This window comes from Apteryx mantelli, chromosome 9, assembly GCF_036417845.1.
Source record: "Apteryx mantelli isolate bAptMan1 chromosome 9, bAptMan1.hap1, whole genome shotgun sequence".
In the NCBI taxonomy this organism is placed as follows: domain Eukaryota; kingdom Metazoa; phylum Chordata; class Aves; order Apterygiformes; family Apterygidae; genus Apteryx; species Apteryx mantelli.
Genome location: NC_089986.1, coordinates 5772530 through 5785680, shown reverse-complemented (window position 1 = coordinate 5785680; position 13151 = coordinate 5772530). Strand labels below are relative to the sequence as shown.

The following is a 13151-nucleotide window of genomic DNA, read 5'->3' as shown; positions in this document are numbered from 1 at the left end:
TTATTACACCTGGTGTAATGGTTACAAAAGGGTTAACAGAACCACTAAATATTTGGCTAAACCTGGGAAATTGAGGCCCATTTTGGGGGGGCAGAGCTTCCATTGACTTCCATTTTAGCAAGAGTGAGATACAACGAGCAGCCAAAGTCAGAGAGTTTTTAAATCTTAAAAAGCTCCCAATAACCCTGACATTTGAATTTTGACAGATGCTTGTAATAACTGGCTTCTTCTGCAGTTAAGTTTCTTGGTTAATCAGTACTCATTTCCTAGCAGGTTTTCACGGACCCCAGCAACCTTCAGAGGCATATTCGTTCCCAGCATGTTGGGGCTCGTGCTCACGCTTGTCCAGAGTGTGGCAAAACCTTTGCCACTTCTTCAGGCCTCAAACAGCATAAACACATCCACAGCAGTGTCAAACCTTTTATATGTAAGTCTTCAACTAAACATCTTCAGCTAAGTGTATTTCTCTTGTCAAAAAGCAGCATTACCTGGAAGCAGAAGGTTGCGTTGTGCTTCCATTGAATTTCCCACTGGTTTCATGGGGGTTGGCTTGCACTTTGAATTATTAAAGGAGTCTTGGGTAATTCACAGTCCAGTACAAAGCATTCTGTTTATATGACTTTCATTTTCAGGCAGAACCTGTATAAATGTACCTGTTGTCCCTGCAATATATTTCCGTGCATAGATGGCAAAGAGCAAGCTGGGAGTAAGATTTAGCTAAGAGCCAGTAATACCAAGCTTGGAGGTTGCAGTCTCGTGTTGTTTTAAACCAACCTCAGCTGGTTGCTCTCGTCTCCTGCCTCCCTTGTGCCTGTGCATGCCGCATGCTGTGCTGGATCCTGTCCTGCTGAGCCCGAGGCCCACACGGCAATAGTGCCAGCCCAGGGGAGGAGGTGGGAACGCCAGGCTGTGATGGGCAGGGGAGGAAGGCAGGGGCTGACCTGTCTGGCAGCAGCCTGCACTTCAGTTGACTTATGGAGAGGTGAGACCACAGTCTGGATGGGTTGGGAATTAGGTAGAACCAGCAAATGTATGTGAAAGGCTGCTTTGCTTTAGAAATTAATTTTAGGTTGCAAGTCTATAGCATCTATAGCAGATTAGATACCATGGTATTCATTGGAATTGGAAAAAATAAACCTTAAAGCCAGTGCATTTCAATTGGAGAAGATTGCCTCACTCCTTGAGGCTTCTTTGCATATCCTAAATTTAAGTATTGAGTTTAGCTGTTAGATCTTTACAAACAATTGCTCCAGCAATAAAAATTGCTTCATCTGTCAGCCTGGCTCAGTAGTGAGATATAAGACAGATCCTCAAAGTCTCAAGGATTGTATGTGCCACCTAGCCAGATCCTTCTACGAGATGGGGAAACCTTGATGCACAATAACATTGCAAGCTGTTTTCCTTTCAACAGGGAAGCAGAGGCAGGAAATATTTAAGAATATTGTTCTTGTTACTGTTAAGCTCCACCACAGTCTTTTCAAGCACCTGTTATGGCTTGAAAAGCACCTGCTTTGACCACATCCCCTACTTATTTTCTAAATTTCTTCATCTTCTGCAGTTCTCAACATTAATTTACCAAAATATCATTCTGATGCTTTTTTTCCAGTGGACCATATTTTCTGTACTGATAATTTATACCAAGTTTGATGGATGGAAGTAGCACTGCATCCAGATAAAGAGGCTGCCAAGCTCTAAGGCCAAGCAGAAGGTTACTCCCCTAGCAGAGCACAGTAAAGCTGCAGTCCCCCCTATGCAATATGGTCCTGTTCTCTAGGGTGTGAATCCCCACAGCTGCGGCATTAAACTCCACAGTGTTTTGAAACACCCAGCTTAGCCTCCCAGGGAGCAGTAAAACCATTCTTTGACGTGCGTTTAGGGTCTTGATAAAACATCAAGGGAAGCACTAATGGCGTAAAAGACTTACTCGTGAAGTCTGCATATCTGCCATTAGATTAGATAATACTTATATTTGGACTTTTGATATGAGGAAATGTATAACTAACTAGATCCAGTTATAACCATTGCTAATAATTTTTAAACCTGGGATTACCAGCTAACTAATTACACTTAAAATGTATAATTATTAGAAAACCATAACTTCTGGCCAGGTAGGGAATTTTCAGATAATACTGTTGCGGTCAATACCATATGTAGGAGTGACACCTCTCTTAAATTAAATCATACCTGAAGTGCTCTTTGTTGGTGTGTATTCTGATAAATCAACACAGCCATTGATAGTCTTGAAATTTACAGTATGAGAGATGAAAAACCATTGAACAGTCTATGAATAATAGCTGTGTAATTATAGAAGAAGAGAATTTGGAGACCACATGTTCAGTAGGCTTTTCTGAGCAATGGGGGGGAGCTGGTAGAAAACGGGGGTGGGAGGTAGGGTCACCTAAAGTAGATATCTGTTTTCCACCAAAAGGCCACACACCATGATTTACTCTACCAGTCTGTTTATGGCAACTGTCTCTTATTACAGTATACCGCCCAAGCTTGAGTGAAAACTCACCAACACTAAGGTAATTACTCACTGCCTTCACAAAATCTCCAGCTTCTCCAAATAGAAACCACATGCCGTAATAGACTGAACATATATTCGAGATAGTACTTACAGTAATTTTTTTTAATAAGCAGAAAATTTGCAAACTTAACTGCAAGCTATTTTTTGGGTTCTGAGACAATCACAGTACAGAATGTACTTAAACATGAGATGAATTTTTGCAACTTGGGAGACAGAGTGGGAGTTTATGTAAAACCTGGGGTCTATACAGCAATAAAAACTGCAAGGAGAGAAGCTTCCCTTACAAGTTAGCTGCTTGAAAGTATGGCACTACAATTTAAAGGATGTAATAAGGTGTAACAGGAGAAATCAAACACAGCTTCTGTTGCTTTGATACGTGGAAGCAATTAAAGTTGATAACCGTCCCCCCCATCTACTAAATTTTAAGCAAAGCTTTGCTTGGAAATAAAAGCCATGCAGTGAAAAAGAAGTAGATCTTATAACAATAACTTATCTGACTAGTCCTCCCTCCTGGGAATACTCACAGTGGCCCAGGCAGTGCCATTGATTTATACACAGAATTCCCCAGAAAAAATCAGTGGGGCATTTGGTGTCAACTTCAATGTTATGTTGAGGCTTCAGTACGACAGTGCCCATGAGTAAGACTACAGTGGTGAGTAAGGGCTTTGGACCTGGGCCCAAAATTTCTTTGTCAGCATTGGAAGCCATGTATTTCATAGACTGCCTGTTAGAGGCAAGAGGCACCTTGACCAAGAAGTACCTCATTAAATAGTTGTATATAGCTCCTATGCTTAAAAAGGTAAACTTGGCAGTACAGCTATTAATTATTTCATTGAAATTGCAATAATAAATATTTACAGATTTTAGTTGCCATGATTGATTTAATTTAGTTTCAAAACCCAGATAAAACACATTAGTCATTTAGAAGATTAATTTGCATCTCCTTTAATAGTTTGTAAGGATATCCTTAAATTGTAAATGTATATTTTTGCTTTTCTCTGGAAGTAGAATATTTCTCAGTTCTGTTGACTTTTGAATATGTTAATGGAAAATAATAAATTGATAATGCATTGATGTTCTTTAAAGGAGAACTTCCCTAGCTTTTGGAAGAACAGATCTGTGTCAATACACACTTTTTCCTCTGGTTACCAGTCTAGTCTTACCCGACTGAAAAGTTAAATTTGATATGGTCATGGCAATAAGAAGCAGGTTCTTACCATGACCTGTTAGAAGATCAGAGTCCATAAAATGTGATTTGTTTTACATTATATATTAGCCTTGTAAAAGTATGTATTTTTGAACAGACAAATGGAGATTTTTTCTGAAAAAATATGTATGATTTAATGCTCAGGTGGAGTATATTAGGTATAACTCTGTAACTGTTGATGGAGTTAACCTGCTTTATAGAAGGAGAGGAATTGGCCCATAATAACCCAGATGACGACTGTGCAACCCCTCTGCTACGCTTGCAAAAGCTGTGCCATTACAGACGGTTTAATTTAGGTTTATGTGATCAAGCTGATGGGAGTGATGGGAGCTTTTTGTGCAAGGCCTCAGCAATGAGGATGAGGGGTGCTCAACGCCTTAAGTTTGACTGTAGGGACTTGATTTTGTACTGAGAAGTACAGCATTGACTTTATTTTGTGGGAGCAAGGCCTTTATGCCTATGATTAGGATAAAAATAGCAGAAAGGTAGCAGAAAAGATTGGAGCTTATTACTGCAAGAAATAAACAACCAATGCTTCTATGTTAAATAGGTGGATAAAATCTTCCCCAAAAGATAAACAGAAAGCGCTTATTAAAAGAAAATCAAGCTTTCTAGCAGGGAACTAGAAAAAAAATCTCTCTTCTCTTCTCTTCTCTTCTCTTCTCTTCTCTTCTCTTCTCTTCTCTTCTCTTCTCTTCTCTTCTCTTCTCTTCTCTCTTCTTTCTCCCTTTTTTCCTTTCCTCTCTTTTCTTTCCTCTTCTTTTTTCTATTTTCTTTCCTCTTTTCCTCTTTTCCTCTTTTCTTTTTTCTTTTTTTCTTTTCTTCTTCTTCTTCTTGCTTTTCTTCTTTTCTAACTTCTTGCTTTTCTTTCTTTTCTTTCCTTGTGAATGAAGGTTTCTAACAGGAACAATAACTGATACACAGCAACAAACTTTCTTCCTGAGTTAGTGCATTGCAAATTTCCTGTGTTTGGGCCCAATTCTGCACTCTTTACCGCACGAATTGTCCCAGGGATGTCAATAGGACACGAATAGGGAAAGCTGCTCTGCGCCGCGCGGGCAGGATCAGGCCCTCAAACAATGGGAGCATTGTTGCTGAGCTATGAGGCAGCCTGCTGAAGAGGTAAACAGTTAAGACATGACAACAAGTGGTGGAGTTTCTCAAGGGCAGAGATTCAGAAGAGCAGGAAGGTTAGCACAGGCCCTGATGTGAGTGGAAGTTAGAGGACGTGATTACAGTTCATGGGAACCAACAGTGCAGGATGGGATACATTCAATTCAGTTTCCTTTGCAAGCTTAAAATAGAGCCATTGTAAATTATGTCAGAGTGTCTCAAATCTTGAAAATGATTGTTAAAAAGGCCTCAGAATACACAATGTGCATTGTTGTGTGGCTTTGATGTGTGAAAGATGAGAGCTTATGATATAACGCAAATTAAATAAAAATAAAGTGGCCACATGCTTTTTCCTGGCTGAAAAAAAGAGGATTTATTACAGAGAGATAACACCACTTACTGTTAACGTTATTTTGTTTTTAAACAAAGCTAGAGCCTATGCTACTAGAAGCAAGGTAGTCCAGAGGTGCTGACAAATTTTAGAATAAGAAAGAGCACAACCTTGGAGCTTGTCTGATGTTTCTGCTAGCCCAAAGGATATAAAATTCCCCAAAAGATAACCTAAGGTAAATGTAAGAAAAAAACCCGGAATGAATGTCAAATTTGTGTTGGGAATTGTACTGCTGGTCCTTTGAAACATTAAGCCTGGCTGAATTTCTCTAGGTCTGACTAAGGGTTATTGGAGGCCCCTTAGGTGTCCTCCTTGCCCAGTGCAGGCTTCCAAAGCACACGTAAACTCTGCAGTGATGGTGGTCAGCTGCTTGGGCCCGGAAGCACTTACGTCCTTGAGTATCCGTGTCTAACGCCGCGACGTTCGGTGGGACTGCTCGGACGGTTTGCTGGCGTTGTGTGCGGGAAGGGTGGCAGTGGAGAGAGCTGAGGGTTATTCTGCTGGTTTGACTAGCAGGCCTCTAATCCAGGTGCTACCCCAATAACTTTCTCACTAAGGTTTGTAGCAGTCAGAAAGTCAAGGATGTTGTTGCGTGCTTTCACAACGCAGTGAAGGCAAGGTAGGAAATAAAATTTTGGGGGTAGCGACTCTAGCTGTAGATGAAGTATTTCAGGAACAGGCAAAAATCCCATTCACTTCAATGGCACAGTTCACTCTTCACAGTGGGGCGTCCTGGTCTGATTACAGGACCACTTTCAGCTTCCTGCTAGTAAAAATGTTTGTAGGAAACTGTGCTCCAACATGCTAAATGTTGCAGTTTAAATCAGGCCCGTCAGGTCGAGGTAGATCTTCCCTCCGTGGCTTCAGGCTTTCTCCAGCTGCTTCTTTTGTGAGGCTGAAGTTACTGCCACCCCAGAGGAGTTTGAAAGGAAATCCACTGAGCTGTTTTGAGCAGCAGACATGCAAACAAATACCGCTGCATTTTTAAAGGAAATTGTTGTTGAAATATAGTATATTTTTTCACAATATAGTATATTTTTTCACATTCAAGGAAGAAATAAGCAATATTAAGACTAATAATGTTATTAAGATGTGGAATTTAGGGTCATGGCTTCCAAAGCACCTGTTGCTATATCACAGTGACCATATGCATTACACGGACAGAAATACTTGGGACAGGTGAGAGTACTTGACTGAGGTTATTTTAGAAACCTTAGCTTAGACTTCCGCAAGATTAACTTCTTAATTGTAAATGGAAAAAAATGTTGTTTGTTAATAATAGCATGTGCTTGTAAATATCTGGTTGCCTCCTTCTTCACCTCTTCTATATCCTTGGCATCTTTTAGACTGAAAGCTCTACGAGGCAGCTGCCCTGTCTGTCTCCGGTCTGGCCCTGCAAATACTGATTTTCATGAATGACTTTACACATGTGAATAGTGACATAAATGAATGTCTTCAAACAGATAGACATTCAAAGACAGAAGTGCTTCATACGGTGTTACAGCCCTGGGGCCACAGTTCCTCTCCAGGCTCTGGGTGCTAATGCAATATGAAATAATGGTTCCAAGTATGAAAGTTTGTGCAATATGAAGAGAAAGCAAGGAAACAAACTTTACATTTTAGTGATTTCAGACCTTTTCTGGTTTGTTGGAGGGGTTTTTTTTGTGCTGTCTTTAGACATTTGTCTGCTTGGATGCCTTGCTTTGGAATAATACGGTAGCTTTTCATACATTTGTGCAACCAGACTTCTCCTTATGACTTCCGAATTGACATTTGGAGGGTAAAAAATTGTTTTATTTGCAAAATTTTGAGGGTGGGGGAAATTACCATAAAGCCTGAGATTTGTTGTTGTTGTTGTTTACATACAGGTGAGGTCTGCCATAAATCCTATACTCAGTTTTCAAACCTTTGTCGTCATAAGCGCATGCATGCTGATTGCAGAACCCAAATCAAGTGCAAAGACTGTGGACAAATGTTCAGCACTACGTCTTCCTTAAATAAACACAGGAGATTTTGTGAGGGCAAGAACCATTTTGCAGCAGGAGGATTTTTTGGCCAAGGCATTTCACTTCCTGGAACCCCAGCTATGGATAAAACGTCCATGGTTAATATGAATCATGCAAATCCGGGCCTTGCTGACTATTTTGGAGCCAATAGGCATCCTGCTGGTCTTACCTTTCCAACAGCTCCTGGATTTTCTTTTAGCTTCCCTGGTCTGTTTCCTTCAGGCTTGTACCACAGGCCACCTTTGATACCTACTAGTTCTCCTGTTAAAGGACTACCAAGCACAGATCAGACAAACAAAAGTCAAAGTCCCCTCATGACAAATCCTCAGATACTGCCAGCTACACAGGATATTTTGAAGGCACTAAATAAGCAACCATCTGTAGGTGAAAATAAGCCAGTGGAGCTTCAACCAGAGAGGTCCTCTGAAGAGAGGCCGCATGAAAAACTCAGTGACCAGTCAGAGAGTAGTGACCTTGACGATGTCAGTACCCCCAGTGGCAGTGACCTGGAAACCACCTCTGGCTCTGATCTGGAAAGTGACATTGAAAGTGAGAAAGAGAAATTTAAAGAAAATGGTAAAATGTTCAAAGACAAAGTAAGCTCTCTTCAGAATTTGGCTTCAATAAATAATAAGAAAGAACACAGCAATCATTCCATTTTCTCACCATCTTTAGAGGAGCAAACTGCGGTGTCAGGAGCTGTGAATGATTCTATAAAGGCTATTGCTTCTATTGCTGAAAAATACTTTGGTTCAACAGGACTTGTGGGGCTGCAAGACAAAAAAGTTGGAGCCTTACCTTACCCTTCCATGTTTCCCCTCCCATTTTTTCCAGCATTCTCTCAATCAATGTATCCATTTCCTGATAGAGACTTGAGACCGTTACCCTTGAAAATGGAGCCCCAATCACCCAGTGAAATTAAGAAGATCCCAAAGGGAAGCTCTGAGTCTCCCTTTGACCTCACCACTAAGCGTAAGGAGGAGAAGCCAGTTACTCCTATACCCTCAAAGCCAGCAGCTCCACCTGTGACAAGCCAGGACCAGCCTCTAGATCTCAGCATGGGCAGCAGAAGTCGAGCCAGTGGCACAAAACCGGCCGAGCCTCGGAAAAACCACGTCTTTGGTGAAAAGAAAGGAGGTGACCTTGAACAAAGGAAAGTTTCTGAGTCTTCTTTGCAGCATGCCAGACCAACTCCGTTCTTTATGGATCCCATTTACAGGTAAAAATTATGTTCGATCTCAGCATCCTTAAGTATAGCTAGTTAGACCTGTCCAAGCTGCCTGCGTGCAGATGCAGAACAACCCTGTCCCCTGTCCCTCTGGCCCTGTAGGCATCATTGCAGGGAGACAAGGCCACCTGGGCACATGATGATCCAGGCTGTGTGCTAACCTGGACACCCAGCCTCGAATCCGAACTGTTCAGATCAAACCCCATGTCTTGCAATTCTGTAGTTAGCAAGTGTTCGTTACTGCCCTATTTGAAGTGAGTCATTAGTTTAACACGTGTGGCTTAACGTGCAGAAGTCGAATATATTATCTTACTATAAATGAATTGGCATCAGCATTGTATGTTTGTATATTTTGTATCTTGTATCTTTGAAAACACTGGTTCGCCACAAATTACTTTTCTTCCATAATGCTTCCCACCTGGCTTTACCTTCCCTTTCCTCTTCCATTCCCTGAAAATCAGAATACATTTCAAAAGGTTGTCTTGGCCAATTGTACACCACCTTTTTATTTCCTCCTGTATTAAAAGGAGTATCTCATGGGTAAGGCAAAGATGCAAATTTGTCCTAAGGTGTGTAAAGAGTATGGAAATTCAGAGTGAATTCTGCCCTTTTTTACATTGATTTGAGCAATGTGTTGATTTTTTAGGCATTTCATTAATACAAGTGAGGGCACAATGTCCTTGCATATGCAAAAACTAACCAGGGGGTTAGTTAATCTGATCTACCGTATTAAATCAGTGGGAGCTTTGTTTTTGACTTTGATGGGCACACAAGTAGGCACTGTCAGCAAACTGAAGTTTTAAAAACCAGTTGTAAAAACCTGGCCTCTCTGTGCCTTCCAGTAGGGCTGACATTAATTTCACTGGGATTTCACCGGGATTTCACCTATGCCCTGTGTACGTCAAGGCGCTGTTTGCCCTTTGCCGTTCTGCTTGCATATCTGTAATCAGCAATAGCCATGCATCTAAATTAGTCTACAGGAACAGAGAAGTAGAGAAATATTCACCATGAAAATGCTTGTCCATAATCTAAACGACCCATTTTACAGACTACTGTTAAAAAAAGTTACTGACACGTAAATGATCTTACTTTTTACTTTATCTAAAAAAGAAGTGCTCTTGGCAAAACTTTCGCAGAATGCTCTCTCACTTAAGACAACAGGTATGCGTTATGAAGAAACAGGATATGAGGCCACGTATTGAGATGGTTTTATTCATGCCAGATTGGTATCTGTATTAGACCATAGGATTTATTTGCATCATATTTATTTTAAATGCCCGAAGTTGTGGAAACAACTCCTGTTTTATGCTCCTGCCTTACGGACTAATGAAATCTATGCAAATTCTGCCAGCGTAGCACAAGGCCACTTGTTACTGAGCCTTCCTTTGTCAAGAGTTACATATACGTAATGACAACAGGATGTGTCCCTTAAACCATGCACATCAGTAGTAGAGAAAGCAAAAAGACCTCAAATTTCCCTACTGCTTCTGAATTATCAGCACTGTGTTTCACTACCTAAATGCACACATTAGTTGATCACAATCTTTATTGCTGATATAGCAGATTCGTTGCATTCCTTCGAGCCTGTATTTCTCATGCTGCTCTGTGCTGCACGAACTTTGTATGCACAAAGAGCAGTTTCCAGGATCGTGGCTGCAATGTCTCATATGGGCAGATGAGAAGAGACCTGTTGCTCAGAGCTCCTTGTGCCTTGAATTCCGCTCCTGTGAGTGGAAAATGCACTCGGGCCATATTTCTTCATAAAAATGCTCAGTAATTAGTCATTGGTTTCTATTATCATTATTACTGGTTTTCTGAAATGGGATTATTTCCTATGTAAATGGTATAATCTCCCTTTAATGGCATTTCACAACCCCCACTAGTAGTAATGAGTTGTATGCGAGTATCGAGAGTTGACTGTACTTCCTTAACTTTTAGCATTATCTCTGAAAAACAAATTACTTGATGATTAGTTGACTATTTTAAACATGAGTAGCTGTATAATTATTAATATCTGAGACTGATTCATCACAAGCAAATCTAATTTTAACATTTACAGAGTAGAGAAAAGAAAGTTAACTGACCCGCTCGAAGCTTTAAAAGAAAAGTACTTGAGACCTTCCCCAGGATTCTTGTTTCATCCACAAGTAAGTATTTTGGGAATTTTGATGTTGTAAACAAGCCTATTGATGCTTCAAAGCAGGTGCAGAGAAATGAATGCAGTCTTAGTCATTTTTGGATTTCCTAAAACACACAATTTTTCTACACCATTGTGGTGGAAAAACATAAGCATTGTTCTGAGCTTCTTGATGTTTTGCAGATGAAACAACATGTTTTGATTATAGAGGAAGCCAGATTCAAACTACATGTATGTTTTAGAGCCGTATTCCTACAAAACTGTAACATAACTACCAACATTCGGAGCTGCCCCGTTGTTCGGCAGGCTCCCATGCTGCAGGCGGTTGCAGTGGAGTCAATATTAATTACAAGGAAACGATGTAGATCCAAAGTTGGGCCTACAAAACTGAGCATCCCAGCTATTCACCTGCCTTTATAAGATCAGTCCCTTTCATCAATATTTAAGGACTCTCAGAAAAGCAAGAAAACCTTCTACATACTTCTTTCAGCTCACATAACACAAACCCTCCATCTCTTTTAGGGAAGAGTTGTGGGGCTATAGTGTGTCCAAGGACTTTGTAGAAACCCTTCTAACACTTGAAAAACATCAGCTTTTGCTATATGAGAGGGCTACTGTCCTGTTTATAGACGGTATGCCTGCTGCCCTGCTTCTTATTTGCCATATAACAAAAATTTATGGGGGTGTCCTTGAAGCAGCAATCGCAGTGTGTGCGTAGCACAGAAACAGTACCTGTGGGAAAACTTCCCGTTGCTTTCCTTCGGCAGCACCCTGCCCTCCTTTTGTCCTCCCTCTCCTTGCTCAAGGAGATTTTGTGTCAATATCTGTGTGGGTTAAATCTTGTGCCTAATCTAAAATCCCCTGTGGTATTTACAGATTTGAACCCCTTGCTGACTGTAGACTCATCCTAATAGCGATGCCTCATAGGGGTCTGGTATTTTAAGTGCAGAACCTGTCTCTGGTTCAACTTCCTCTGAATTCGTGGGCCAACGCTGCCACAGTGTGCTTTTTGTCAGCGAAGGGATCAGTGGTTATACCCCTTGTTGTATGGAAGATATTCTGAAATGTGGGACTTGCGGAGATCTGAGAAGGGCTGATGTGGGAGAAGATCTGGGAGGAGAGATCTGGGAAGGACTGATAACGGCACACAGTCACAGATATGCCAATATAATGCCCTTGCACGGGTGGCGAATGCAGGAAGAAACATCCCTTTCCAGTTCCAATGCCTGTAGGAAGTGAAGGGTTAATGAAGTGTGGAAATGATCTAGGACTTATGTGCTAGAGTGTGTCTTCAGCAGCTCCTGCTGCGTCACTTCATTTGCCAAAGCTGCAAAGCAGCAGAGAACCCCATTTCGCAGAGGATAGCACTAATAAGCAAATAGGTAAAGGGGGCTGAGCCGGGTTTGGGCTCGCCTGGTCTGAGCGGGGGCTGCCCCCCTTCCGCGTGAAGGCTTTCCCGCGTGTCGCCGCGCGGCGAGGCGCCGGGGCAGGGCTGCCTGCGCGTGCCGGGGGAGCCTGCGGCTGCACGGAAGCGCTCGTGGGAGCTTCTCTGCGGCGGCCGGGGGACGCATCGGGTTGTCGTGTGGCATCATGCGGCACTGAGGTCCACGCCAGGCGGGGAGCTGGGGCGTCTGAGGAGGGGACGAGGCAGGCAGGCAGCGGGGAGCTGGGCCAGCGGCGGCAGGGTGTCCTTGGCCACGCAGGCTTTTTCGTAGAGAACCCGTTAAAGCTATTGCCGGTGGCTGAGGAAAGTCCCAGCGACGTCACCACATCTAGCGCTTAGTCCGAGAAGGAGATATTAGCGGTGATTAGATACCTAATATCTGCCGCTCGCTTACCCTGTTCGCGGCAGCAGAGAACTCAGCCCTGTTTCCTGCTATTTTCTTTCTATGGGGATAAGCACGGTGATTCCTGGGGGCGGTGGAAAGCACAACCCCCAGAAGCCAGGGAGCGTGAAAGGGGGGGCTGCACGGGAAAGGGGGGCACTTTTATTCCCTTTTTTATCCTGGCACGACCGCAGTGGGAAGGCGCCGCTGCGCGGGGTGTTGCCGTGGGTTGCAGCAGGACGTGCAGCTCGTCGGGGCTGAGCAGCCCTTCCCATGCCACCGTTTCTATTCCAGGTGGAAGAGGCAACCCATAAAATACAGGTTTCGCATAGTCTTGTTTTGCTGGACACTGTTCCAGCATTTTCCCATCCCGTGCACAGGGAGCAAATGTACATGTTGCACCTGTTTGCCTGTTCATTCACATTTTTCACTGTGCAATAGAAAAAAAGATCCGTGCTGAAGACTGGCTTTCATTTTATCACTTATCTAGCTGCTGGGGATAATGCCTTTAACTTGTTATGGGATGGACTGATGCAAAAGTCGCGAGTGTAACATGCGCTCTTAACACATCGTAAAAGGAAACTAAACCACTATCGCACATCCTTTCAAAAAAGGAAATGTCAAAATCTGCTTGCTTGCCGACTTTAATAGGAAGGGCTCTCCTGTTTGCAAAGGCAGAATTTGGCTCGGTATTTATAGAGGGCTGGGGAATGGCT

General features: G+C 42.4%; 1 protein-coding gene across 3 annotated transcripts in view; it reads left to right on the top strand.

The window, feature by feature from the left end:
- MECOM (MDS1 and EVI1 complex locus) overlaps window positions 1-13151 on the top strand; it is a 54930-nt gene that overhangs the window by 20326 nt on the left and 21453 nt on the right. For all 3 annotated transcript variants that reach the window (XM_067301590.1, XM_067301591.1, XM_067301589.1), the window contains exons 6-8: window positions 271-427; window positions 7107-8463; window positions 10532-10619. In XM_067301590.1, coding sequence (XP_067157691.1) covers window positions 271-427; window positions 7107-8463; window positions 10532-10619 — 1602 coding nt within the window. The remainder of the gene's footprint in view (window positions 1-270; window positions 428-7106; window positions 8464-10531; window positions 10620-13151) is intronic.